At 39.7% G+C, this 27094-nt stretch overlaps 1 protein-coding gene and 1 long non-coding RNA gene across 2 annotated transcripts; both read right to left on the bottom strand.

Moving 5' to 3' along the window:
• mogat2 (monoacylglycerol O-acyltransferase 2) lies at positions 1-26554 on the bottom strand. The gene is made up of 7 exons (XM_088321191.1): positions 26511-26554; positions 26271-26406; positions 24348-24526; positions 10473-10677; positions 6778-6952; positions 3710-3909; positions 1-382 (listed from the first exon to the last, which is right to left on the bottom strand). Exons 1-7 carry the CDS (start codon positions 26547-26549, stop codon positions 228-230), a joined length of 1089 nt encoding a protein of 362 aa, XP_088177317.1. The 5' UTR covers positions 26550-26554; the 3' UTR covers positions 1-227.
• On the bottom strand, positions 19552-20722 carry LOC148349632 (uncharacterized). The gene is made up of 2 exons (XR_015847322.1): positions 20342-20722; positions 19552-19924 (listed from the first exon to the last, which is right to left on the bottom strand). It is a non-coding gene; the product is annotated as an uncharacterized LOC148349632 (long non-coding RNA).
• Positions 26555-27094: the final 540 nt, after the last annotated feature.

The raw sequence follows: 27094 nt of genomic DNA, 5'->3' as shown, positions 1-27094 counted from the left end.
AGCATTTTAGGGTACTTATACTAGAATCAGAGAAATTTATTTCAAAATCAATTTATCCTGCGTACATTTCAGTGTATACTATGGCAGAGGACAGTTAGGCATACAAGAAAAGCTTTTACAAATAGGGATAAGCCCGTTTATACAGAAAATATACCATTTTATGTCACTGGGAACCAAATGGCACCAAATAACAGCATCGACCGAAATAACAATGTATCGGGTTCTCCTTAAACAAAGTTGAGATGTGTGTCTCTGTCCACGCCATATTTTGTCTTGTGCTGCTCAAAGAGGTTGCTGAGTTCCTCCATGTACAGTTGATGAAGGGCATCCAACTCTTCAATTGTGGGCTTCTCGATTCTCTTCACCCGGATTGGCTTTCCCACTGCACATGAAAGACAAAATAAGTTTATTTTTCCAACAAAGATCGATTCCTCATTCCCCTTTTGAATGCATTGTGAACTTTAAAATGTTCATTTGAAATATATTTCTACGTTATATGACAGAAGTAAGAAAACCAGATAGGAAAAAAAACATTGATTGATTTAAATGTGTGCAATGCTTGTTGCTGACATGTGTTATTGCACTTCCTTTCTTTGACTATTGTTACTATGCATGTTTTCAGTGCACTGTAATTATAACTTAAGCTAGTCTCTAAGCACATTTTGTAAGTATTTTGCCCTTTATCCTGACAGTCTTCAATCTTTTTTTCCTCTTTAAAGTCTTTATTACATGTGTACCCTAATCTTGCATTCAATGTTCACTACGTTGTTATAAATAGATAGATAGATAGATAGATAGATAGATAGATAGATAGATAGATAGATAGATAGATAGATAGATAGATAGATAGATAGATAGATAGATAGATAGATAGATAGATAGATAGATAGATAGATAGATAGATAGATAGATAGATAGATAGATAGATAGATAGATAGATAGATAGATAGATAGATAGATAGATAGATAGATAGATAGATAGATGGATACGTTTTTCATCCCCACAGGGAAATTCACATTTCCAGCAGCATCCCTGAGCTGAGCTGAGCTGAGAACAATACAATAATAAAGCAAAGAGAATACAATATACAAATACCCAATGTGACGTGCAAATGCCCACTGTAGCGTGTTATATAGAATATCTAAATAGTAATAATAAATATATAGTATATAAATAAATAGTAATAGATAAAATAAATGCCAATAAAGACAATTTTATTCTAATGACAAAAATCCATACGCTTTAATTTTCATTTAATTCATGTACAAAACCAGATATACCCCTTTACAACGGTAGTAACCAGTGTTGGAAATATCGCTGTTGGAAATATCGCTGTTACAAATAACGCTGTTATGAGTAACGCTGTCATAAATAATGCCGTTATAAATAACGCCATTATAAATAATGCCGTTATAAATAAAGCCCCTATGTAACGGCGTTATTTTTTTAATAATGGGGTAATCTGACTAACTATTTTGTCAGAAGTGGTGCGTAACTTTGAAGCAATTGAGACAAGTATGTTGGCGTGGACTGAGGTTCGCTTTCGTGTCACTTGGAAGTTAACCATAACATACAACCGTAAACATTAGTGGACACACCGCACATACTGAGTAACAAATTGCCATTATGGGTAATGTAGTTCTTATGATATTAAGCACATCAAATAGGGAGAAGAATTGGACAGTAATTTTATATTACTTTACAGTTGACTTTTGTTGTGAACAAACTACTTGAAGTACAGTAGCACATGTCTACTTGACCAGCTATCTCAGGCTGTGAGCGATAGATTTATTTTATTTAACTCACTTATATTGTTTACTGCTGATTGTTATTTTATTAAACTGTTTACTGTTTTTTTTGTTGGAGTTCAAGTGTAGGATAAATATTTTGCTGGCCAGATGCAATAAATATTACAAGGTTCTATAACACAACTATCTGTCTGTTCTTCTACATTCAACTGACTCAAATACTTTTCAGAAATCTTTAAATTCTTTAATATGAGTCAAATCATATCACAAAGTTGACATTGGGCTTGGCTATAAGCCCAAAAATGATCATAATGGGTGATCACAATTTTGATCGCTATTTTAACAAAATAATAACCCCAATCTGACAAACATTCATTCAAAATTACAAAATGTTCAGACAATAATAACCGATTTTCCATGACCTTTAATATTCATAGCCTGTGAAAATAAAAACATAATGAGAGCTTTAGCCAAGCCACAATCAAGTAAGTACTTATGCATTGTGAAGACATCTTATAAACATCCAATTCAGCATTTTGCCATTTGAGCAAAACTTTGAATACTTTTTACTGACTTAGTTGTTCAAATTCAACTTTTGAGTTCCTTCCCTTGATTTATCATATAGCTAATTTTCAAATTGTTCATTTTTAAAGCAGCGAGCTAAACCAGTCTATTCGATTAATGCTGCGCCTTAGTTTAACAGAATCTTTCGACCCCATTTCCTACATTGCATCATTCCCCCACAGCTACCAAAACCAACCAATCACACCATGAGCTTAACGTTAAGTTGGGAAACACATAAGACTGTAGTTCAAGTTATTGTCAGCCAAGTTTGCTGGGACAAATTCCAAAGCCCATCCAGTGACCTACTGCTGGTCTGGCTGAAGTGTTGTTGGCATTGGTGCCTATGTGAATTTCCCTTCGGGGATGAACAAAGTATCTATCTATCTATCTATCTATCTACAGTCCAGAGGTCACAGCAGGAGCGCTGGGATTACAGCCAAACATAGGAACGCAATTACCTTTCTCTGTAACAAGTATTGTAACGCGTTAGTAATAAAATTTTTGCAAATCTACTGATGTTAATAATTGGTGCGTTACTTTGTTACTCCACTACTTTATAAATGCAGACAATGAATTATAGTGTCCTCTGATTGGTGAGTACTCCCGCTTCACTAACATTGTCACATACATTCCTTGATTCGCTGTAGGAAGTTTAAATATAACTGAAAAATATACAGTTTGGTAGACAAAATCTACTGCTTTTTAATGTCAAAATGTTGGCATGTATGCAGTTATATGAATTAATCAATTTTATTGGTGAAAAACTATTTTATAATGATTGTTTATGTTCCATGAAATAATTTTCCATTATCCATCCATTATCTGCACCACTTATCCTTAGTAGGGTCACAGGGTGCTGGGGCCCATCCCAGCTACCTTCAGGCAGTGGACACCCTGAACTGGTTGCCAGTTAGTCACAGGGCACACAGGGACAAAAAACTCACTCGCTCATTCACACCTAGGGACAATTTGGACCGGCCAATTAACCTAACATGCATGTTTTTGGAATGTGGGAGGAAGCCGGAGTGCCTGGAGGAAACCCACGCAAGAACGGGGAGAACATGCAAACTCCACACAGGAGGTTCAATCTTATGACCTCAGAACTGTGCCGCACACATACTAACCACTGCGCCGCCGTGCTGCCTAATTTTCCATTATTTCCAGCTTTTTTTATGCAACATAAGCTATCACAGTCATATTAATGTCATAGGCTTCATAGTTTTGTGCACTATATATGTGAGAAAAAAAAACATTCACAAAAGCCTGATTTTGAACTGCGCCTTATAATCTGGTGTGCCTTTTAGTATAGAAAATACGGTAATAATTAAAACAATACTATTTTTCAGTAACTCATCCAAAATTCCTTAACAGACAAAGTTTAGCTTAACGCACTCACCGATGGTGTGGATAGGTTTTCTGTAGGGCATGAGACCAAAGGAGTACTGGAAAACCCCACGAGCGTGGAAGAGAGGAAGGGAGATTCCCATGATGCTTTGCAGTCGTTCCTGTATGCTTCGAAGCCAGGTTCCTCTCGAGTTCCCCACTTGATCAAAAACCTCATTCTCACCAAATGAGAAGACGGGTACCAGATGAGCCCTGGGGATGTCAGCAATTGAATAATTCTGACAAAAATGCCATCTTCATTGCTCAACAGTTTAGGAACATTTTGTTGTGTCTAAACCACTGACTACTACAACACCTTTTCACAACATTGATAAGGCATTTGAAAAAAACAACCCTGTATTTTGCCAAAAATGAACTGATTAAAAATTAGAGAACACTTTCAGGTGCCTCCCACTTAATGCAACTAATCTAGCACATGGTGCTAATATCCTTGATCATCTGTAAACCCCTCATTAACTGGTATTCTAACTGCCAATTTTCCTGACTTTGCAAGATGGCGGGCCATTCTAAAGTGACTGAATGCCTCCGGCAGCAGGTTGTCCAGATAAAAATGAAAGGGATTACGATATCGGCCATAATAAGACAAGTTGATCATTTCAAATCTGTAATATCGAATCTTTACAATATTAAAAAAATCATTCAAGTTGCCCAAGAAGGCTGGTTGTCCACGGAAGACAAGTGCAAAAGATTACACGTCACTGTGGACAATGTCAATGGGTTGGGGTTAGGGTTAGGGTTTGTTTCCACACTGCAGCTGGAATTGCTCAGTGCAGAACATGGTAAGGATCTGTCCCGCAATATTGTGTCTTGCAGTTCAAGGGTCTGATGGGAAGCATTTTGACACATTGAAGAGAGACTAAACCCAAAATGTCAAAAAAGTCAGTGAAATATGGAGGAGGAAGTGTCATGGTTTGGGGCTTTTTTTTGCAGCAGAAGTTGGGCCGCTTGTACAGCTACATAGATGGCTGAGTGAATGAAAATGTGTTTCAGTGCCTTCTTCAAAAGCACATAGTTCCTTACTTGTGTTAATCACCCAACCAGCCTGCAGTCTTCATGCAGGACAATGCTCCATGTCTCACAGCAAAAGGGGTAAAGAATTTCATTGAATGTAAAAACATTGCATTAATGACATGTAATGCCTAGAGTCCGTATCTCAACCTAATAAAGAACCTCTGGAAAACCCAGTTTAGTCACCGAACTGTGGAGAAGGCTGGAAGAAGAATGAACCAAAATCACACCAGAGCAATGTGAGAGACTAGTGCTATCCTGTGGCCACAGATGTGCTAAGGTCATTCACGGCAAAGGCCTGTACACTTTTTACCTATTGCTGACTTTTGTAACCTTCAGATTTGTTTTCCGTTGTCAAAGTCATTGTTGTTCTCTAATTTGATCAGTGTGTTTTCGCAGAAATATTTTTTCGTGCAAAACGTTTAGTCATTTTGTGAAAAAAGTGTTGTAGTGGCATAGTATGGACACAAAGAAATGAAATTTAACTGTGGAACAGTGAAGATGGTATTTTATTTAAAAATATTTTGTTTAAAGTATTTCCCTAGTTTTGATCTCCATTGTATATAATGTGTTCACCTCTAGTATAAAGTATTTACATCGACATAAGAATTATACACATCCTTGATATTGCACTTAAAACTGTAGCAGTCAACATGAGTACTTAACATCTTTCATTGCATAAAGTTATCAAAAAGAAGTCAAGTGTAAATAAGTAAACAGTATATTGTATAAACCTTTTAACAATGCAAACATAAATAAAGTAGAGAACTACTTCAATAAAATGTTTCTTGTGCAAATAAAATACTTCCTCTGCATAACTGTTTTAGAACTAAGTCAAGAGCATCTCATGTAAAAACTGTACACCTGGATAATGCACTTAAAAATGTGAACGTGTCAACTGAAAAATCTTCTCGTGTACAAAGGTATGGCGTTGAAGTCAAGTGTAAAAAGATAAACAGTACCATGTAAAACCTTTAACAGTACAAAAATAAATAAAGGACTTTTCCTGCAATAAAATAGTTATTCTGCAAATAAAATACTTCTTTTGGATAACTGTTTTAGATCAAATCAAGAACATCTAAAGTAAAAACTGCACATAAACCTGATATTAGACTTAAGACTGTAACAGTCAACGGGACAACTTAAAAATCTTCAATTTCACAAAGTTATGGAAATTAAGTCAAGTGTAAATAGGTTAACTGTCATGATTACCGATGTGAATCACCTGTGCCCGCTCATTTGGCGCCAATTGCTACGGGCTCTGATTGGCTCCCTGTCCCAATTTGAACCCAGTCCTGTCAATTCCCTGTTGTCGGTCCGTCTGCGAACCTCTGTTTATACAAGGCAAGCCTTTTTTGACCCTGACTCCCGCCTGTCCCTTTTTTGCTCCCATTTATTTCCGGCTATGACCTGTTTTGTTTCAGACCACGTCTGCTCTCCCGTCCTGGCTTACGAACCATTTTTGATCCAGACTAAGTCTACTCTCCCGTCCTGGCTTATGACTCGTTTCCGACCCCGACCACGCTTTGCTCTCCCAGTCCCGGCTACCGACCAGTTTTTCCGTCCCTGACATCGCCATCGCTCGCTACAGAAGATCCACTTATGTGTTCGGATTACAATCCGAGTGCAAGAGGGACTTGCTTCCCGTGTCCAGCGAACACCCGATCGTGGGCGCAACCCTTCCTCTTTCTTTCAATAAAACTTGGTAAACGTGGTAAACGTACGCAATTGGGTCCTGTTTCCGTTCTGGTCCTGACATAAACAGTACAATGTAAAACCTTAACAGTACAAAAATAATAAAGTAAAGAACTTTTCTGCAATATAATACTTCTTCTGCAAAATGAAATATTTCTACTGCATCAAAAAAGTTTCAGGGCAAGCTTTTCCGTGTATTCCTAATCAATCTCAAATCACATGACGAACTTTCCCAGGAATTTCCACGTCTTGAATAAGCCTCTGTTAGACAAGTTTACACTCTAGCCACAAAAGGCATGAGACGCAATCTCTTCAGTAAGCCGCAGAAGCTAAGAAAATCGGACCCTCGAGTCTTACCCATGCTCCATGGCCATTTTAATGAAACCTTTCTTGTTAGCCAGGAGTATGTTGTACGTTCCAGGGTGGGCATCAAGGGCTTCAGAGGCGCCACCGACAGCGATTACTACGGCATTCCCACCGCCCCTCTGCCGCAGAGGATGGCTGGCACTCTCCTTATCCGATGGGATTAAACCTGCAACAATGGAACAGCGTTAAGTAGGCAACGAATGCAAAGAAATAAAAGTACCGTCAGTTTACCAATCCAAGCTTTGCTAGTTTTTGAATATTGCAGCTTTAAAGACGGTGTGGTTTATTTATTTATTCTCATAACGGCAACGAGGAACACCCCAGCGCACGTGCTCTAAATACAAAACAAAGAAGTGTGAATAAGTCTGTTTTATGTACATTAACGACAAATCACTATCTTGAAAGGAACTGACTTTTTATTGGTGGAGATCCTGCTCCCATCATTTACCTAAAAAAAGCTGGTTCATAGAGCCGATACCTTCGCGAATGACACACAACCATTTTGAAGAGAACCGGCTCCCGTAGTTCACTACAAAAGAGCCGGTTTATTGAGCCGTTACATTCCCGATCAACACATCACAATCGAGATTGGATTCAGCTTCCGTCGTTCACTTCAAAGGGCCAGCTTATCAAGCCATAACGATACAACAGTGGTTCTCAAATGGTGGTGCGGGACACCTCTGAACATTTTGAGCTCACATGTGGCATTCCACAGGGCTCTGTACTTGGCCCCTTTCTTTTTAGTATTTATATGCTTCCGCTTGGTGATATTATCAGTGGGTATAATATAAGTTTCCATTGCTATGCTGTCAACTGTATGTGCCACTGGAGACAACTGACAACTTTGGCTGAGATACAAAGATGGCCGTCACGTAATTTTTGGCGCCTTGACCTCAAACAAAAAAAATCGATATGTTGATTTTTGGTGCAGTTTATTGTACTCTGAACCTTGACAAATTTAATATCACCCAGAGTGACTCGGTCAAAAATCTAGGTGTTATGTTTGATCCTAATCTGTCGTTTCAGTTAAATGTGAAAATATTACTAGAATAGCTTTCTTCAACCTTTGTAATATCGCAAAGATTCGACTGATGCTGTTGCAATCAGATGCTGAAATTATAATTCATGCGTTTATTGCTTCTCGGCTGTATTATTGTAGTGTATTATTCTCTCGTCTCCTGATGTCTAGCATCTAAGACAAGAAAGTATGATCATATCTCTCCAATTTTATAGAGATATTTGAGATGTCACTAAACAAAATATATCGGTGGGAAAGTCACTGTTTTTTGTAAAAAATGCATCATTTCACAAAAATCTTGTTTTCTCTTTTTGTAAGAGGTTGTTGATTTATGTCATACCAAGCCCTTTTCAAATGATGATTACTTAGATAACAGAATGAGAATGAAAGAGCAGAACCCAATCTTTCCCACGCGACCCAAAATCTATGTAGTTTTAAAACACAATATTGTAGTCCAACGTAAAAAGTATTGCAATCAAATTTTCAGTAGCCTTTTTAGCAGCTTTTACCTAACTGTGGCCTACGCTAGCTCTGACCAACTCTATCGGTGACGATCTACAACCTTAGTGGAAATGTTTAAATCTAAGCTTAAAACACACTTCTATTCTATAGCATATGAATAACCTAAAATTTATGTTGACAATATCTGTGTATGTGTGGATTATTTGCCCTCATGTAGGTTTTGGGTCAGGTGATGGTGTCATAATAGTCTGCGTTTTGCAATAATCTGAGGTCCGTGCAGCCCTTCCAGACTCTTTGTGATTAAAGGCTATACAAATAAACATGACTTGATTTGACTGATTAATGCGTAATTGCCCTTTGGTTAAGCCCCGCCCTGAAACGCAATCATCCAATCACTAAGCGCGTATCCAACCTAAAACACTGAGTCATTCTGAGTTCACTTGTCCATAGAAATGCATTGATGTCTGTCAGTTTCCGTTCTTTTTTTGTGTTTCTACTTACATTTTAAACTTTAGAATGGTCAAACAGTGTGCATGGGGTACATGCAGATCTGATACGAGGTATCCTCAGAAGCGAGGCGATGTGGTGTATTTTGTACCCTTTCCAAAGCCACATTTAAATCCAGACAAGTGTCTGCTTTGAATAAAGCTATGTGGTCATACACAGCGCCAACTCATCGTGGATAGAGTTAATAAGGATGTCTACATCTGTTCTAAGGTAAGTCAACATAATATTTGAGGCAACAAATTGTCACTTTGCTGGAGAGAAATATCAAGTCATTTATAACGTTAACATGTGTAACGTAAGGCTAACGTTTACCCTTGGCTGTGTTGTGCACACGTCACTTTGTTTACTGTGGTCAGTTATGTGCTGGTTTCTGTACTTTGAAAATTAGACGTGGATGTCAGGCACCAGAAATGGAGACAGAACCCAATTGCATTCGTTTCTTAGTTTTATTGAGAAGGAGGCGAAGGCTGGCACCCACAATCCAGTGATCGTTGGTTGCGGCGAACGCGGAAGTGGCACTTCTGTGGCAAGCGATATGCGGGGGCGCTTTTGGTTCATTCCTGTTGCCCCCAAATAAACTGTTAAAACTCTGCTTCCTGTGTTTGGGTCCAATCTGCAAACAGTGACCTGTATATTTTTTCTTTTCATCGATCTTTTCATCTATGACCTCTCCTGATCTGCAAACACCAGAGCGGTGGTAGGGAAGGCCCAGCAGCGACTCCATTTCCTGAGAGTGCTCAGAAAAAATCATCTGAAACAGCAGCTGCTGGTGTCCTTTTACAAAGCCACAGTGGAGAACATTCTGACATACTGCATTATGGTGTGGCATGCTGGGTGCACGGCAGCAGACAGGAAAACACTTCAGAGGGTCATCAACACAGCCCAGAGAATCGTTGGTTGCTCTCTACCCCGTCTGGAGGATATTGCCTGCTCTCGCTACCTCAGCAGAGCAGAAAACATCATCAAGGACTTTTCTCACCCCGGCCACCACCTCTTTGACCTGCTGCCTTCCGGCAGGTGCTACAGGTCACACAAAACAAAAACAAACAGACTCAGAGACAGTTTCTTCCCCAGAGCCATTACCACCCTTAACACACACCGCACAAAAAACTGAAACTCTTGCAAACACACTACCTCATACAGATGTAAAATTGTATTCATGCCTATGCTCACTTTGCACAATGTTGACTATGTTGACGGATATTGCACTAATACGATCCCCAAATTGTATGTAACATCACACATTATTATTATTATTACATGCCCACATTTCTTGTGTAAATATTGTGAAAATTATAACCTTTATCTTCTTTGTTCCTTTATATTGTGTAAATTATAACCTTATCTTCTTTGTTCCTTTATCTTCTTTGTTTTCTTTTATCCTCACTGTTAAAAGTGATACTGAAGTGCCACGCCCAATTTCGTTATTACAATATGTTCAACCCATTTTGTAACAATGACAATAAAGGTATATTCTATTCTATTCTTTTCTATCAACAATGGAATCATTAATATAAACCTCCAATGCATAGTTCAGCACACTCAACAGAATGTTGAATGTTTGCTGGAGTAATTAAAATGGGCGGGCCTTAGCCATGGGTCAATTGCATCGTGTGTGTCAATTTTTACTCCATGTTTTGTTGGGATGCGTTGTTATTTAAAAGCAATAATTGCGTTCAATGGAATAAGTGTGTATAACCTGCACACATGATGTAGTCCCTGAAAAATGGCGCCCGGAACCAGAGAGGTAGCATGAGCAGGTAGCTGGTGAGGCCTGGAAATAGTTGCTGGAAGCCCGTGGAGTACGTGCAGAAGTTGGTAAAAGCCCCGGCCACCAGGACTCCGTGAGGGTGGAAGCCCACGACATAATTCTTCCTCGCGTCCAGATCAGCCGTTTTTACCAACTGCAATAAAATGTAAAACATAAACCATTTCTTCAAATTTGTGATTTTTTTTAATATATAACCTAAAAAATGACAAATTGACTTTAGTAGTTTGAAATGTCCCGCACCACACATACACCAGTTTGCCCTTGTTTAAGTTATTCAATGCATATTATCAAAATGGGTGCTTAAACAAGCGGTAAGAAACATTACTTTGCTGTAACTTTAGTTTTTTCATAACCAAATTTAATGGTCTATTTATCTCAAAACCGGAACAGGAGGAGGACTCAGATGAGTGACATTTCTCACACAAGCTTTATTTTACGGGAAATGGGGCAGTCATGGACGTTAACTCAAACGCCAGTGATTCGGCGATCGTTGGGCGGAAGACATAAGGCAGCAGTCTGGCGTGGAACGACAGGAAGCCAGAGGCCGACAAGATCGATACCAATTGTACGAGCAGATATCGGACACATGGGGTCGATACCGGACAGAACGGCACAGACTGGTTTGATAACAGGAACTGGAGACTGGAGTCCGATAACCAGCAGGACGAGATAGACGAAAACGATACCAGACACTGGAGATCGATATCAAACAGAACAAAAATAGCAGGGAACGAAACTGGAGATCGATACAAGCAGGACAAAATAGACGGGAACAATACCGGACAGGAAACACAAGCAGGAAACCGGACAGAGTCAAAACCCACATCTTGCGGGTGCAGTGGTTCGTTGACGGATTGACAAAGGGTGAGTGAGAGCACTGTGCTTAAATAGGAGGGAAGCCAATCAGTCAACGAGCTGCAGCTGGTGCCAAACGGGCGGGGCCAATTGCGTGCCATGGGCAACCGTGACAATTTATATTTATATTTAAAGAATACCCTGAAAATGGAGATACTTTTTTTTAGAAATAACAGCAACAATATAAGAAAAATATAATAGACGTATATGATCTATTTTATAGCTGAAGTATTTCATTAGAATCTGAAAGCACAGACACCAAATTCAAATCGCAAAAAAATGTCCTCCCGGTCCGGCCTCTCGGCTACATTTTTTAGCACGAGGTATGCATCATATCAAATATGCCACCATTTTGAATATTTGTAGTTTTTTCTTCATTTTTTCTCATAAACAAAAAAATACTTGGAAATGAACAAGGGTGACAATTCTCAGACATTATTGACATTTGTACTTTTTTAATCATGTAAAAATACATCTTTTTTTGAGAGATAGCATAGGGACAGGACAGCACCGCCTAATGTCGACCGGTGCACATCACTGCACCAGAAACTTTGTTTCTAATGTACAAGCAGATAGTTTATCTCATGTGAGGAGTGTTTCTGCACAGCTTAGAAGATAGGGAAGGTCACTATCAGCACTTTATATTTGTATATTGAATTTTTTAGGAGAGAATTTCAAGATTACATATTTCAATAATGATGGAAGTGCGACTTTTTAGGATAATCGTCTTAACTATTAAAAAGGGTCAGCTCTTTTCGCTCCCAAAAGGCTGTTTCGATTGGTTTAGTGGCTTTAATTCATTATATATATATATATATATATATATATATATATATATATATATATATATATATATATTACCAATAAGAATGTCACATTCTGCATAAAATGACTTGATAATTCATAAAATGATCACGACAATAGAATAACATTTAATTTTTTCACATAAAATGAACTTTTTCCCTCATTTAAAGTTATACGGCTCTTGATTGTTAGGAAGCCAACTTCTGTCATTCTCTACCAAAGGCCGTTTCATAGAGTCAAGTCAAATCATGTTAATTTGTAATGCCCTTAATCACAAGGAGTCTCAAAGAGCTGCACAGGCCGTTACGTACATGAACGACAAATCCATCCATCCATCCATTATCTGCACGACTTATCCGCAGTAGGTTCGCAGTGGTGCTGGAGCCCATCCCAGCTATCTTTTGGCAGTAGGCAGGGAACACCCTGGACCGGTTGCCAGCCAGTCGCAAGGCACTCAGGGACAGACAATTCGCTCGCTCATTCATACCTAGGGACAATTTGGACCGGCCAATTAACCTGACATGCATGTTTTTGGAATGTGGCAGGAAACCGTTTTTTTTTTGGAACGTGGCAGGAAATGTGGTCAGCTTGTCCTATAGGCTAACCTGCACTGCCTCCCGGTCTGCTTAAGATGTGACATTAAGTTTCCCCTACTAACATACAAATGCTTGTACAAACGTGAACCCTCTTATCGCTCTGATTTGATTTTCCACTTTGTTCCTGGCTGGCTCAGAAAAAGCTGGTCTTCTTGTGACTCCAAGAGCCAAGAAGAAGTCTCCAGGCTTGAGAGTGTTCTCCATCGGGGCCCCAATGCTGTTGAATGCCCTACCTGCACCTGAACACCACCAAGACCAGGGAAATGGTGGTGGACTTCAGGAGAACTAGAACTCACCCGGTTCCTGTAACCATCAAAGGAGAATGTATAGAATTTGTCCAGACCTACAAATACCTGGGTGTGCAGCTGGACAACAACCTGGACTGGACTGCCAACACAGAAGCTCTATGTAGGAAAGGTCAAAGCCGACTTTACTTCCTCAGAAGGCTGGCCACCTTCAACATCTGCAAAAAGCTCCTGAAAATATTCTATGAGACAGTTGTGGCAAGCGCCCTCTTCTATGCGGCAACGTGTTGGGGAGGCAGCGCCATGAAGAAGGATTCCGCTCGTCTCAATAAACTGGCGAGGAAAGCGAGCTCTGTTGTGGGCACAGAGCTGGACAGCCTGACAACAGTAGCTGAGAGACGGGCACTGAAAATGCTGCGGTCAATCATGGACAATTCATCACATCCACTACACAGATTTATATCCAGACAGAAGAGCAGCTTCAGCGACAGACTGCTGTCACTGTCTTGTACTACGGACAGACTGAAGAGATCTTTTCTTCCTCATGCCATGAGGCTCTTTAACTCCAACCGGCGGAGTAAAGGCCCACATTAAACCACACCCCTTACATTGCATATTACCGAATTTTATTGCAATATGTACTCTGTGTAGCACTATCTAGATACTCTATATAACACGCTACAGTGGGTATTAGCACGTCACATTGGGTATTTGTGGATTGTATTCTTTTTGCTTTATTATTGTATTGTTCTCAGCGCAGGGATGCTGCTGGAAATGTGAATTTCCCAGCGGGGATGAATAACTATCTATCTATCTACCTCCCGAGAAAAGATCTGCAACCTCAGTGGAAGTTTTTAAATCCAGACTTAAGACACACTTCTATTCTATGGCTTATGAGTGATGCCAACCTCATACTTTTCTTTTCCAGTTCTTTCCGGCTGCCCGGTTGGTGGTGAAATGAGGGAGAAGGACGTATTGAGATGAGTCAGCGAACCGGAACCTGGACCTGAAGCATGTCAACCCCTGCTCGACCAGCAAGCTAATATGGGAAGCTGTGTCGTTGCTGTCATGGACTTTTAGGACAAGTTTACACATTACCCATGTTTTTTTTTAATTATTATTCATTATTTTTAGTGTATTGTTACCCAATGCAACATCTATTTCAGCCTGTTTATCCTGGAATGGGGATTACCTCTTGTGTACCCGCTTTTCAAAGTTTCTTATTTTCCTCATGTTGAGGTTTTGAGCTTTTCCTTGCCCGCATGTCAGTTTCAGTTTAGGGGATGGTGCAGTCTGTCTAGTCCTTTGAGACATTTTGTGATTAAGGAGCCGATGCTATACAAATAAATGTGACTTGACTTGATTAAACTGTGCTCAAAAGCCTTTTTTTCCCAAATGAGCATTTTCTTTTAAACACACACATGATATAAGACAAACTTTATGTCATAGAGTATCACGGATGTAAGCGTTTTATTGATTGATTATTCAAGTAACTTAAAAACAAGATGTCACAGGGTAATAGGCATCTTTCCTCATGACCACTGTGCAGCAAGATACCCTGTGAACAATCTCTCCATTTTTGTCCTTGTAAAAGAGTTCTAAGAGCTCACACATCTGCTAGGTTGGTTAAACCTGTTCATGGTATCATTAGAAACGCTGGTTAAACAAATTTAAAAAGAAGACTTCTTCTCTTTTCCACATAGTCAGATGACACTGGAAATGACGCATGGATGATAAAATGTAGGGGCTAAAAAAGCTGAAACATTATTTTTATTTACGAAAATCCTACTGCTATGCTATTTTAGGTAGGGGTGGGTGTTACTTTGAATTCGAGTATCGATCCAATCAAAGTAAATAAAAGGGTAGTATCAATCGATACCGATCCGACACCGATATTTTGTTTGGAAATGTCATGATAACTGTGTTAGTTAATAATTACAATAAACAGAGCAAAGTTTTACACACATATATATATATATATATATATATTTATGTATGTATGTATATATGTATATACATATGTTGCCATGGCACCCAATTGGCCCCGCCCCTCTCGCGCCAGCTGCAGCTCGTTGACGGATTGGCGTTCTGTCTATTTAAACTCAGCGCTCTCACTTTTCCTTTGTCAGCCCGTCAACGAACCACTGCCCCACAAGACGTGGGTTGTGACTCGGTCCTGTTTTTCTGTTGGTATTTCCTGCCCGGTATTGTTCCCGTTTATTTTGTCTTGTTTAATATCGGTTTCCAGTTTCGTTCCGGTCTATATTTGTCCTGTTTATTATTCTATTCAGTTTTCGTTCCCGTCTAGTTTGTCATGTTTAATTTCAATATCCTGTTTCATTCTCAATCTTGTCTGCCCCGTCCTGTCCTGTATCGACCCCATCCGTCCGATATCTGCTCGGGCAATTGGAAACAATCTCGTCGGTCTCTGGCTTCCTGTCTTTCCATGTCGGACCGCTGCCTAACGCGCATGACTCCCCATTTCCCGTAAGATAAAAGGCCTGTGTGAGAAATGTCTTGCATTTTGGTCCTGATCCTGTTCTTGACAATATTTGTACAGTGGAACCTCGGTTTTCGAACACCTCTCAGTTCAAACAAATCGGTGTTCGACCCAAAATTTCGAGAAATTCTTGCTTTGCTGTTCGGTCAAAAATTTGGAGTTCGAACGCCGGTAATGCGTGGGTGCGTACGCTAGAGTGTGATGCTGAGCGGCGTACGGGTGTAGATCGTGTAGATTGCCCCCACCCCTCGTGACCAACCGTTATCACGTGCCTACTTGCCTCTTTTTGCTTTCGCTTTTAATATCGGTGAACGGAGTGTTTTAGCCCCTAACTATGCCTCTGAAGAAGGTCTGTGCAAGCAGGACAGGTGAAAAATGAAAAGTTGTTTGTACAACTATTGCTTTTAAGAAAGACATAATAGCTAAATATGAAAAAGGTGTGCGAGTTTCCGATCTTGCTAGGGGGAACGCCTTCTGCTGACCACCACAAAGGTAAGAAATCCTATTCATAATTCTTTTCTTTATCTTTTTTTTTTTTAAACGTTCCTGTTAGCGTAATCTTTCGTACGGAAGATTACGATAATGCGAACGTACGATTAGCCTGGGTTAGCTTTATGATTCGAGGTAAACATTCAGGGTGTTGGAACTGAGCCCAAAATTCAGGGTGTTGGAACGGAGCCCCCTTTCCGATGAAGCGCTAGCCACTTGTGTTGCTAAATGACTTGTAAACGAACCGATTCTTCTATTTTTACACCTTCATGTTAGCGTAATCTTTCGTACGGAAGATTACGATAACGCGAACGTACGATTAGCCTGGGTTAGCTTCATGTTTACATTAAACATTCATGGTAAACATTCAGGGTGTTGGAACGGATTAAAACAATTTACATTATCTTTAATGGGAAAAATGATTTTGGTGATTGAACAAATTGGTTCTCGAACAGGGTTCTGGAACGGATTATGGTCGAGAACCGAGGTTCCACTGTATATGTACGTATATGTATATATATGTGTGTGTGAGTATATATATATATATGTATATATATAAAATGTATGGTCAAATAATAAATACTGTCCCTTTGAGTATTTTTTTTCCCCTTATTTTACGGGTTGGAGTAATAGGAAAACATGTTTTGAAGCAGAATCAAACTATCTACCAACAGAAAAAGAAAAATTCAATTTTGGATTTTTTTAGCCTCTGTTACTTTGATAAAGAGTATTAGTTTGTTTGTTATGGGGACTGCGTTCCAAAAAGAACCTGAAACAAGCAAAATCTGTAGAAACCTTTATTTTATACAGTTAGCAGCACAGCGACTGTGTGGTTAGCGCACGATCCCACAGAGCGGAGGTCCAGGGTTCAATTCCACCTACCAGCCTCCCTGTGTGGAGTTTGCATGTTCTCCACATCCCTGCGGGTTCTTTCCTCCAGGCACTCTAATTTCCTTCCACATTCCATGCATGTAAGGTCAATTGGTGACTCCAAATTGTCCCTAGTTAGGAAGGAACATGTGATTGGGTGTGTGTCTCTGAGTGCCCTGCAACTGCCTGGCAACCAGTTCGGGGTGTCCCCTGCCCACTGCTCGAAGATGGCTGGGATGGGCTCTAGCATCCCCCACAAACCCTAGTGAGGATAAGCTGTGCAGAAATGGATGGATGTGTAAGGGTTTGGTGCCTGCAGCCTTTCTTTTTTCCAAAAGATGGCAGCTTTGCCCCATTTTCCAGTCCCCTGTCCCTTGCCTCCCCCAATCAGACAAACAGCCACAACTACTAGAAAATACCCGAGCTCCCAACCTCATTTAAATGACCCATTTCAATTCCTGAAGACCTTATCTGACCAAAACAACAAGCTTTACCTTCCATTACTTCCTTGTTTCTCTTGTTCCAGTTTCTCCACTCCATGACCTGCCACTCTAACCGTCTTCTTAAAGGTACTCTCAATTTTGTTCATCAAGATCTTATGCCCCCTCTCAAGTTTTTCCTCCTCATTCCAAGACCAGCCACTACAACTGTCTTCTTAAAGATATTCCCAAGTCTCCTTTTCAAGATTCTTGCTACCCCAAGATCACCTCCTCTGCTTTTCCGGCCCTACACCCCCTTCTCACCGGTCAAGTCTTTTGTTGTTGCTGTTTAAATAAACGTCCCCCTAGTGTCTTTCTTTTGGGTCTGTCCGACACGCTGTGACAGGATCGATGGACATTGTTTTTTAATTTAAATTGTTTCAAATGAATACTGTGCTGTCAAACTGTTGGTGGGCAGACTGTTTATCCAATCAGAATGCAGAACACAATGCATGATGCAAAACAGTTAAGTGGCAAAACTGTAAAAAATAAACCACATCATAGCGAGGGATTACAGTATAATGTTCTAATATTCCTATGAGAAAAAAAAATCTGAATTGTTTTTGAAAAGGAGTGTCTGGACTAATAATAAAAACCATAACTATATCCTCTTACAAAACGTCTCACAAATCTAAGGCTGAGTCCCATTCTTCGCACTTTCACTCGCTATGTGCCCTAGTCACTCGGTTTGCGCGTTCACGTGAAAATGGGGTGTGTCCCGATACTCTCAAGACCGAGGCAGAAGTGCCCTCAAACCATGTCGTAGCCACTTCAAGACCGAGGGGGCTCTCGACCTCACTTGGCAGCGAAGTGACTACCCAGAAGGCTTTGCGAATTCTCAATATCAACAAAGATGCCCGAAAAGGAACCACACAAATGTAAGTAGTTTTCCACAACCACGCATGTATTTGCAATAAATTGTATTGAGATATCTTAGTTAGACGTAAATGCAATAGAAAATCGTATTTTCGCGTTAAAACACGAACATTGCAAAATCGCTACTTTACGAAGTGCACTAATCTACCAAGGGAGCTGGCAAAAAAAAAACCTTCACGCTACAAACTGTAAAGTAGGATAACTGTGCAGAAAATCACGGTTCAGCCCATCCCTGTTTTTATCTTAAACGAGTCGTCCTTTTACATCTACATGGAGCATAGTCAGAATACCGTTCTGGACATAAGCCCTTGTTTACTGCACACAATTTCGGGTGTCGTGTTTTATTTACAATATGATTCTTTCATGTGAGATCAGAATGCATTAGTTTTCATCATGCATTATGAGTAATGTCTCCGAATTTCACGTGGAAATACAGTTGAAACAAATTACTATCACATAGTTCACTGCCTTCTCTGTAAACACATATTAAGTAAACTAATTACCTTCTCAAAATGTTGTCCAAATGTGGAGACAATTCTAAAGCATATGTGATGCTGGCCAATAGAAGGCTCTTACAGCCATAAGAATAACATGTCACTTTTTTGTATCTATTCACTATCAAATAATTATCCAGAACACATTCTATAATTTCCTGTCTCATATCAACTTGTTGAGCATCCTATACACAGTTGTTTTGTACAATACATCAGCATTAAGTAATTCTTGTTTTTTCCACCCAACCTAAAGGCCACTGTAGAACGTCCCGTGGAAGAGCTGGTCACCATCACAGCTACCACGCCATCCACACCACCGGGCACGTCGTTGGCACCTTCTAATCGGGCGCCAAACCCCAAATCACCCAGAAAAAAAAGGAAGCACGATACACTCCTTGACTTTTTGAAAGCGGAGTCTGCCGGAGCGAGGAAAAGGCTCGAAGAAACTGTGGCCAAAACTGAGCGGTTCCCGTCCTTTTTGGGAAGCTCGTGGACAAATTTCCAGAACAGTGACATCTCTGCAATGTTTCCCTTTGTTTTATAAAAGGAAAAAAAAAAATATTAAGAACTCAATGAAGTTCCAGTTTGTGTTTCCAGCTTTATGGAAATATTGGTATATTTTTGTTAAAATTTGTGACACATTATTTATTTACTATTATGTATTTTGGCCCAATGTGAGTTTGTTTTTCTGTAAGTAAACTGTTATTTAAGCTGGAGTGATTTGTAGTTGTTTTCTGTCCAACAGTCACATAGTTCACACACAGTATCTCACATCATTATGAAATAAACCACCAAGGTGTTACTCAAAATGAAGATGTTTATTGAATAGTAATGCAGAAAAGCACATAATGCAAATGCGGGTCTGACTTCCAGAGCCTAAAATATGGCTTTTGGGCAATTTATTCCATATTAACTGTGGACAATTATTTGTACGGTGGACCAGGGAACCCTGAAGACCCGTGACACCACACGGTAGGACAGAGCGTGGACCAGCCAGTACACGTAGATCAGGACCTCCAGCCATGGCCCTGTTCCCTCTTTAGCAGCTCCTGCAGGGCCCACATAACCTTGCTCAACCTTAAGTCCTGAATGAGTTCTGACTCCACATCTAACCATAAGCACAGGATGGGAACATTCCTGTCCAACCTGTCCACGCTTATGGGACAGCCACTCTGGAACACAATAGATAACAAACAATTTAGACATAAATGTGGGCATAGAAAAGAAAAAGACCGCTTTAACTGTGATGTAAGCATCATGAAAAAATGTTGAAATGACCTTTTTATATTCAATGACAACTCTTTTGAATTAAATTCCTTATGAACTAAGGTTTTTGGGTCGTACAGGGAAGTTTGGTGACGATATTATGTCAGCTAAAGGGTCAGGTGGACTGTTCTTGTGTTTGTTTACGTTTCGTCATGTCACAGATTCAAGACCCCTACTATATGTCATAAAATGGCATTAAGATACTAATAAGTAGATTGCCATTTATGTCTACACAAACATAGGGTATTATGTGAACGTGCATTGTATGTTAACTCTTACTGTATTTGACCAAACGGGTCATTTTTTTTAATGAGTGTACGTACCTTGTAAAGATGAATCAGCACTACATAGCGCCGAAGCTGTCTTCAGTATAGCACATTTCTCCTCCGTTGATTGGAGACACGGAAAAGATGATTAGCTTTCAGGCAATCGGTAATAACACAGCAGTAGCGGGCATTTTTAACGTTGCACGAACTCTCCAACTGAGACACTACAGGTTGAGACTCGAGTTGTTTACATGTGACGTAGACCAATACGTCACTGAGGTCTACAGCCAATTAATATTACCGCCATCTCCTGGACAGGGGTGGAACCTTGCAAGTCTTGTCCAAACCTTTTCCGCTTTGCACTTCACTCGCGGAGGGCACTCCTCTTCGAGGGACCTCACTGGAGGGTCCTCAGGGCCGAGTGAGAGAAATGGGATTGGGCCTAAGTGTCGTCAGGCATGAATTGTGTATTTTCTGACGAGCTTGTTGGCTGCAAGTGGTTTGGCTGTATGCAAATTGCATTGCTCATGCTTGACCACAAGAGGGAGATAAAGGCTCTACAAGAAGGGAAGCATAGCTGAATTGTTTGAAAGACTTTTGAATGTTTTGGATCAGAAGAGGGTAATATGCATGTTTCCTTTCACATCGAATTTCTCCCCGTATTAATGATTGCAAATTCCCTTTTTAAGCGATGATAAACCTTACAAACACAATACAGCACCTATTTACTCACAGAAGGACAGACTATTTAGAATACTGTGACAATATAAGCAATCTACCATGACGCTTTCGTCTGCTACCAGCAATGTTGGGAATAACGCCTCTACGTAACGGCATTCTTTCAATATTTTTTTTTCCATTTGTCACAACGCCGACACTGTTACTGACAGTCAAAAGCGGTGCAGTACTTTGAATAAAGCAGTTTTCCGCTCTCTTCCAGGTTGTTTACGTCGCGTCTTTTGGGATCATACAAGTTGGAGAGCTATACTAAATATAGTATTTACAAATCCGACGAAAGAAAAGGCGAATTAGGGCTGCATGTTGAAAAATGTGAGTCTTATATTTGACAGCACCAGTGCTATTGTCATTGATGACGCCGCGGCAACCGATTTGCGAATAAAAGGTCTCAATGAGCTGGCTCTTGGAAGTGAGGGAGCCAGCTCCCCACCAATCAACAGCCGGTTACCTCTGAGACGCCTTATTTTCTCTTGTGGTTGGTCCATATTATAAGTATTTAAATTTTATTTCCTTTGTTTTTCCGTATCAATGTGTTTGTACAAATGTAGTTTATTCTTTTTTTCTTATCTCTTTTTTCCTTTTTATTATTGTATTTTTTTTTTGTTTCTTTTTTCTAGCTAACTATCAAGCTACCTCTTTAGCAAGCCATTTAGCTAGGTTGCTATTTTAAAAATGTGTATCAAAATGGGGGCCAAAACAATTACATGATTGAGCATTTGTAATATCTGTTCTTTGAAAAGTACTATGCTGAAACTTTGGACCCGCACCCGTCACACGTGACCATCTATAATCAACCACATATTTTGTATGGTTTATCTGACATTTAGAATGAACATTCTCCTATTAAGAACCTCAAAACTGGACTTGTGACTCAAAATTGTTTGCCTAGGGCCTGCCTGGGTCCTTGAGTTTTTCACACTTTGGAAACATAACCTTTTGTTCCAACCTGACAACCAGATCTCATCTTTAAAATGCTTTTATCAAGCCTTTATCTGTCGAGGAATACTAAGCTTAACAGTTGTGTAGGGGAGACTGTGTATTGTTGTAACACGGGGACAGTTGTAACAGTCAAAGTTTGATCACTTGGAAGAGAATTTTATTGATACCACTGAAAGAGGATACTCCCCTTTCCGATTTAACCTCACACATGACGTTTGAAGACTCTAAGCCACATTGTCTCAATTTTATGAGCAAAAAAGATATTTCTATGTTAATATTTCAAACTCTTGCTTTCTCACAGTTTTTTGTTTTGTGTTAAATATGCTAAAAATAGACACGTTTCTGGCACATGGCTGTAATCAACACATTACTGGCTTCAATCCTAATTTGGTCACTAAATGATTTAAATGGCCTTTGGTTTGCTCTTTGTGGTCCGCCCACTCGGGCAGTAAAGACACCAACAAGATTTATAATTTGCCAATGGCGCCATGCGTTTGTACACCTGAAGCTGTTTTCACGCAAGCCCGGGTGCGCAGTTTTCATCCCTCCGCTTAGTTGCATAGGTCATGGGTTTTCTGATCATGTGATCATTCAAAATAGCGACTAACATCAGTCTCATAGAGAATACGAAGACAAGCACATGTAGTTATTATTGTTAACTCCAATAGATTGTGCTGTCGCTTTAAGAATGATCAGGATTGCTGGTTTACGGCAGTGACCACAACTTTTACGACATGCTATTAAAATCCTGTTGTTTAGTGATGCAATATTTGTTATTCCTTGAGCTACTAAATAAAGTGTTCAACTTCCACAAGTCAGTGAAGTCATGACAGCAAATATTTACAATCTCGCCAAACGTAAATTAGGGCTGCATCACGTAAAATGTGAGCCCGATATATGACAGAGTCAGTGCTGTTACCATTGGTAGTTGCCTCGGTAATGGACCAAATTGCATTTGCTTGTCATGGGTACTCAAGGATTAAGGGAAACTCTAGCGACCTGACTATATTGCCAATGATTTTGTACAAGAAATGGAGCGTTTTTGATACATAACTTCCACTGCTGTTCAGTTGAGATGTATAAATATTGTCATGATTACCGATTCAGAGCACCTGTGACTGCTTAATTGGCGTCAACAGCATGGACAGCTGATTGGCTGATGCACTCTTTTTAAACCCCCGGCTTCCAAAAGGAAGCCGTCGGATCGTTATGCGAACTGTTGCCACCAGCTCAGTAAGCCTTTTCGTCCGACTATGTTCCTGCGCTGCTTGTCTCTGCCTGATCTTCGTTGCCAACCTGTTTCCGGACCTGACCTCGCCCCGTTATGCCTGCCTGATACCTGACCTGTTTTGCCCTGTTACCAGCCTGCCTCCTGTTGCCGACCTTGTTTCCGAACTTGACACCGCCTCTGCTCTCCAGTCCCGGCCAGGGACTTGTAATTGCCGCCTGTCTCCGATCCTTCTTGCTAGACACGGAAGTGCCACTTCCGCATCTCCTACTCCCCTTGGTCCGTCTATCCTCGGATCGTGGAAGTAAGCCCTTCTCTCCCTCTTATCAATAAAACCGAGTAAACGAACGCTACTGGGTCCTGTCTCCGTTCCTGGTCTGTGACAAATATGTAGGGGTAAAAAGTTTAAAGATCGTGAGTATGTTTTAAAAGTCGAGTCAAACCTCCCTTTTTGCTCTCGTATGTATTTTATGAATAATGTTGACAAAAACATAATTTCCCCTTTGGAGGTGTTCATATACAGTATACTTCCAGACATCACCGCGGTGTTTCGTATAAGAGCGCATGCAACACGAGAACTGTGTTTGGAAAGGAAGGCCCAGCAGAAACTTCATTTCCTGAGAGTTCTCAAAAGGAACTACCTGGAAGAGAAGCTGCTGGTTTCCTTCAACAAGGCCGCAGTTAGAAGCATTCTGGCATACGGCGGCACCATGTGGTATGCTGGGGGCATGGCAGCAGACAAGAACATAAAGGGAGTAATCAACACAGTCCAGAAGGTCATTGGCTGCCAGGGACAGAGTGGGCCCCTTTTTCGATACAGAATTTTATACCCAGAGCTGGCCCATTTAGATATGAAAGGGAAATTTGAATGAATTACACAAAGTTCTGATAAAGATGTCAACCTATTTACTTATGTACAGTATCAGTCGTTTTATAATATAATTGCATTTGTCTTCTTCTTTTGTAATATTTTCTGTAGTAATAATTTTGTATTGTAGTATTACTGTAGTTGTATTTCTTTTCAGAATGAAATATATATATATATATATATATATATATATATATATATATATATATATATGCTGGAGTTTTCCCACCCACCCCTACTTAAGTGACAGCAACAGTACGACAGAGTCTTGTTAGCCGGCTGCGTCTCACCTTAATGGGGAAGTAATCCCGCATGAAGTCCCACATTTTGAGTTGGCATAGGTAAGGCACCTTGCGGCCTCCCAGTCTGGGGGTGTCGTAGTCCAAAAACCACCAAACGGAATAGAGAACGCTGATCAACCAGTAACGAGTGAACAGCAGGAAGAAGAACACAAAAATGCATGTCGGTGCTAAACACAGAGAGAAAGATGTCCAAAGTAAAAAAACCTTTTAGAAAAATAAAGGATCAAATCACTGAAAGTAAGCAATAAGTGGGTACATACTAGAAAAATATGCTTCAAAAATACATCTGGAGCAGGGGTCTCCCACCTTTTTAGAGCCTAGAGCTACTTTTTGGTACTGATTACCGCAAAGGGCTCCCAGTTTGAGATTCAGTTCTACAATAGCAACTAATGTTATCACTTTGTCATTCATAGGTTAATTATTGGAAATAGGGTACGATAGATTCAGTCAACCACTAAAAAATCATTTAAGTAGAAAATCACAATGATCCAGCACTGGTAAGCTAATTTTAAAACAAGTACGCACACACCTCAGCTGTCCTTAGGGAGACCCCTGCTTTACAGAGATACTACAAAACTACCAATATGGTAATACTATCATGCAAACGTTCTACTACAGAAATACTGCAAAAATACTACGACAGAAATATTACAAAAATAAAACTACTGACAAATTAAAACGTAAGTACTACAAAAATACATCTACAGAAATATTATGACAGAAGTACTGCAAAAATACAACTACAGTAATACTACAAAAATACAACGATAGAAATATTATGACAAAAATAGTACAAAAATACTACTACACAAATATCATAAAAATAATGAAAAATTAGGATGGAAGTACTACAAAAATACAACCAAAGTAATACTACAAAGATACTAATGCAGGCATAGTGTAATACAAAAAAAGGACTATAGAAATATCATGACAGAAGTACTCCAAAATACAACTACAGTAATAAATAAATAAATGAATAAATACAACTACAAAAATACTAAGATATTAATATCATGATACAAAAAGTCTACTCCGGAAATATCATGAAAGAAATACCACAAAAAAACTTCCAGAGTAATACTAAAAAAATACAATTACAGTAATAATAATAAAAAAAACATAACAGTTATATTGTAATACAAATATACTACTACAGAAATATTGCAAAAACACAACTAATGAAAAATTAAGACAAAAGAACTACAAAAATACAACTACAGTATTACTACAAAGATACTACAGCAGTAATATTATAATACAAAAATACTGCGACAGACATTTTACAAAATAAATAGAACAAAATTACCAAATACTACATAAATAGTACAAAATTACTACTATGGAAATACTTCAGAAATACTACTATAGAAATACAATAAAAATACCACTACAGTAATACTTTAATAAAAAAAATACTAAAACAGATATATAATTATGAGAGAAATACTATAACTAAAAATACTACTGCAAAAATATTACAACAGAGCTGTCCCCTTGGGTGCGACCAGTAGGGAGAGGAGGCGCTTCACATGACCACACCACAATGACTAAAAGCAGGCGTGTCTACGTCATTTTCACTGATTTATAAAAATATTTTCTTCATTTATTGTGTGGCCTCTTGAGTCAGACTGAAAAAAACATGTCAATGGCAACAATTTCACGCATTTTCAAGCACTTCACCCAAAATTTAAGCATGTTCCTGACCTTGAAAACACAACGTTCAAATTCAAGGATTTCAAGCACCTGTACAAACCTTAAATGGAGAAGAACTGACTCAGCGGAAATAGAAGAAACTGAAGGCAGCATGTTGCCAAACACACTCCATGAGCTAAAATGTCGCGACTGACTCGTATTATGAAATGTTTGTCTCAAATCCTCGCATGCATACATGTGATTAAACACACTTACCTAAGGCAAGGAAGGAAAAGACCCACTGCAGCACGGCAGCAGTCTGCAATCTCCTTTTGAGAGGAACGGCGATTGGGGCAAAATCAATCATCGTATTTTTAGAAGCAAAGAGAGGCAACCTGCAGATTTGCGACTGCTGAAAAGAAAAACGAGACGGTCAAGCGATGTGGATCCAAAGTTCGCATCGCCTCAGGATTCACAGTCTTATCTCAGGTACTCAAGAAGATAAAGAAGCCGTACCGTATCACAGGACATCTGATCTTTAACCCTGCAAGACATGAACTGCAGATAAAATATGTGCACTAAGTTTCTACTGCCTTGGCTTTTCTTTTGCAACTTTATATGTGACAAAGGGGAGGCTTTGTTAACGTGAGAATGTAAGTTGGTGTTAAGGGAGCCCCATCTGGCTGAGAAAGGAAGAAAGTCTATCTCCAGATTGGCAGAAACTAAGACTTGAATTGTGTTCTTCTTACACAGTGCTTTCAGGTTGGACAATAACCAATTCCTTGTAGGCAATAGTAGAAGCCTTGGACTCTGCATGTCAAGGATTCTGGCATATGCAGGTAACCTGTCACAGACCTGAAACGGACACAGGACCCAATAGCGCTCGTTTTCTTAGTTTTTATTTATATAAAGGGAGAGCAGGGCTTGCTTCCACGATCTGATGGTTGACGGTCAAGTGGAGCAGGAGATGCGGAAGTGGCACTTCCGTGTCTGGTGAGGAGGGTGGAAGACAGGCAGGATTTACAAGTCGTTAGCCGGGACTGGAGAGAAAGGGCGGTGTCAAGTTCGGAAACTAGGTCGGCAATGGGAGGCAGGTAGTG

This window comes from Urocampus carinirostris, chromosome 17, assembly GCF_059441175.1.
Source record: "Urocampus carinirostris isolate Australia breed hairy pipefish chromosome 17, RoL_Ucar_1.0, whole genome shotgun sequence".
Taxonomy (NCBI): Eukaryota; Metazoa; Chordata; class Actinopteri; order Syngnathiformes; family Syngnathidae; genus Urocampus; species Urocampus carinirostris.
The sequence above is the reverse complement of the archived record's forward strand: the minus strand, read 5'-3'. Positions and strand labels throughout refer to the sequence as shown.

Coding starts and splice junctions, on each gene's coding strand:
- mogat2 (XM_088321191.1), bottom strand. CDS start 26,549: ATGTCTTGCAGGGTTAAAGATCAGATGTCCTGTGATACG. Junction 24,527..26,270: donor CTTTTCCTTCCTTGCCTTAG/GTAAGTGTGTTT, acceptor CTCTGTGTTTAG/CACCGACATGCATTTTTGTG. Junction 10,678..24,347: donor GGGATTACTTCCCCATTAAG/GTGAGACGCAGC, acceptor ATTTTATTGCAG/TTGGTAAAAACGGCTGATCT.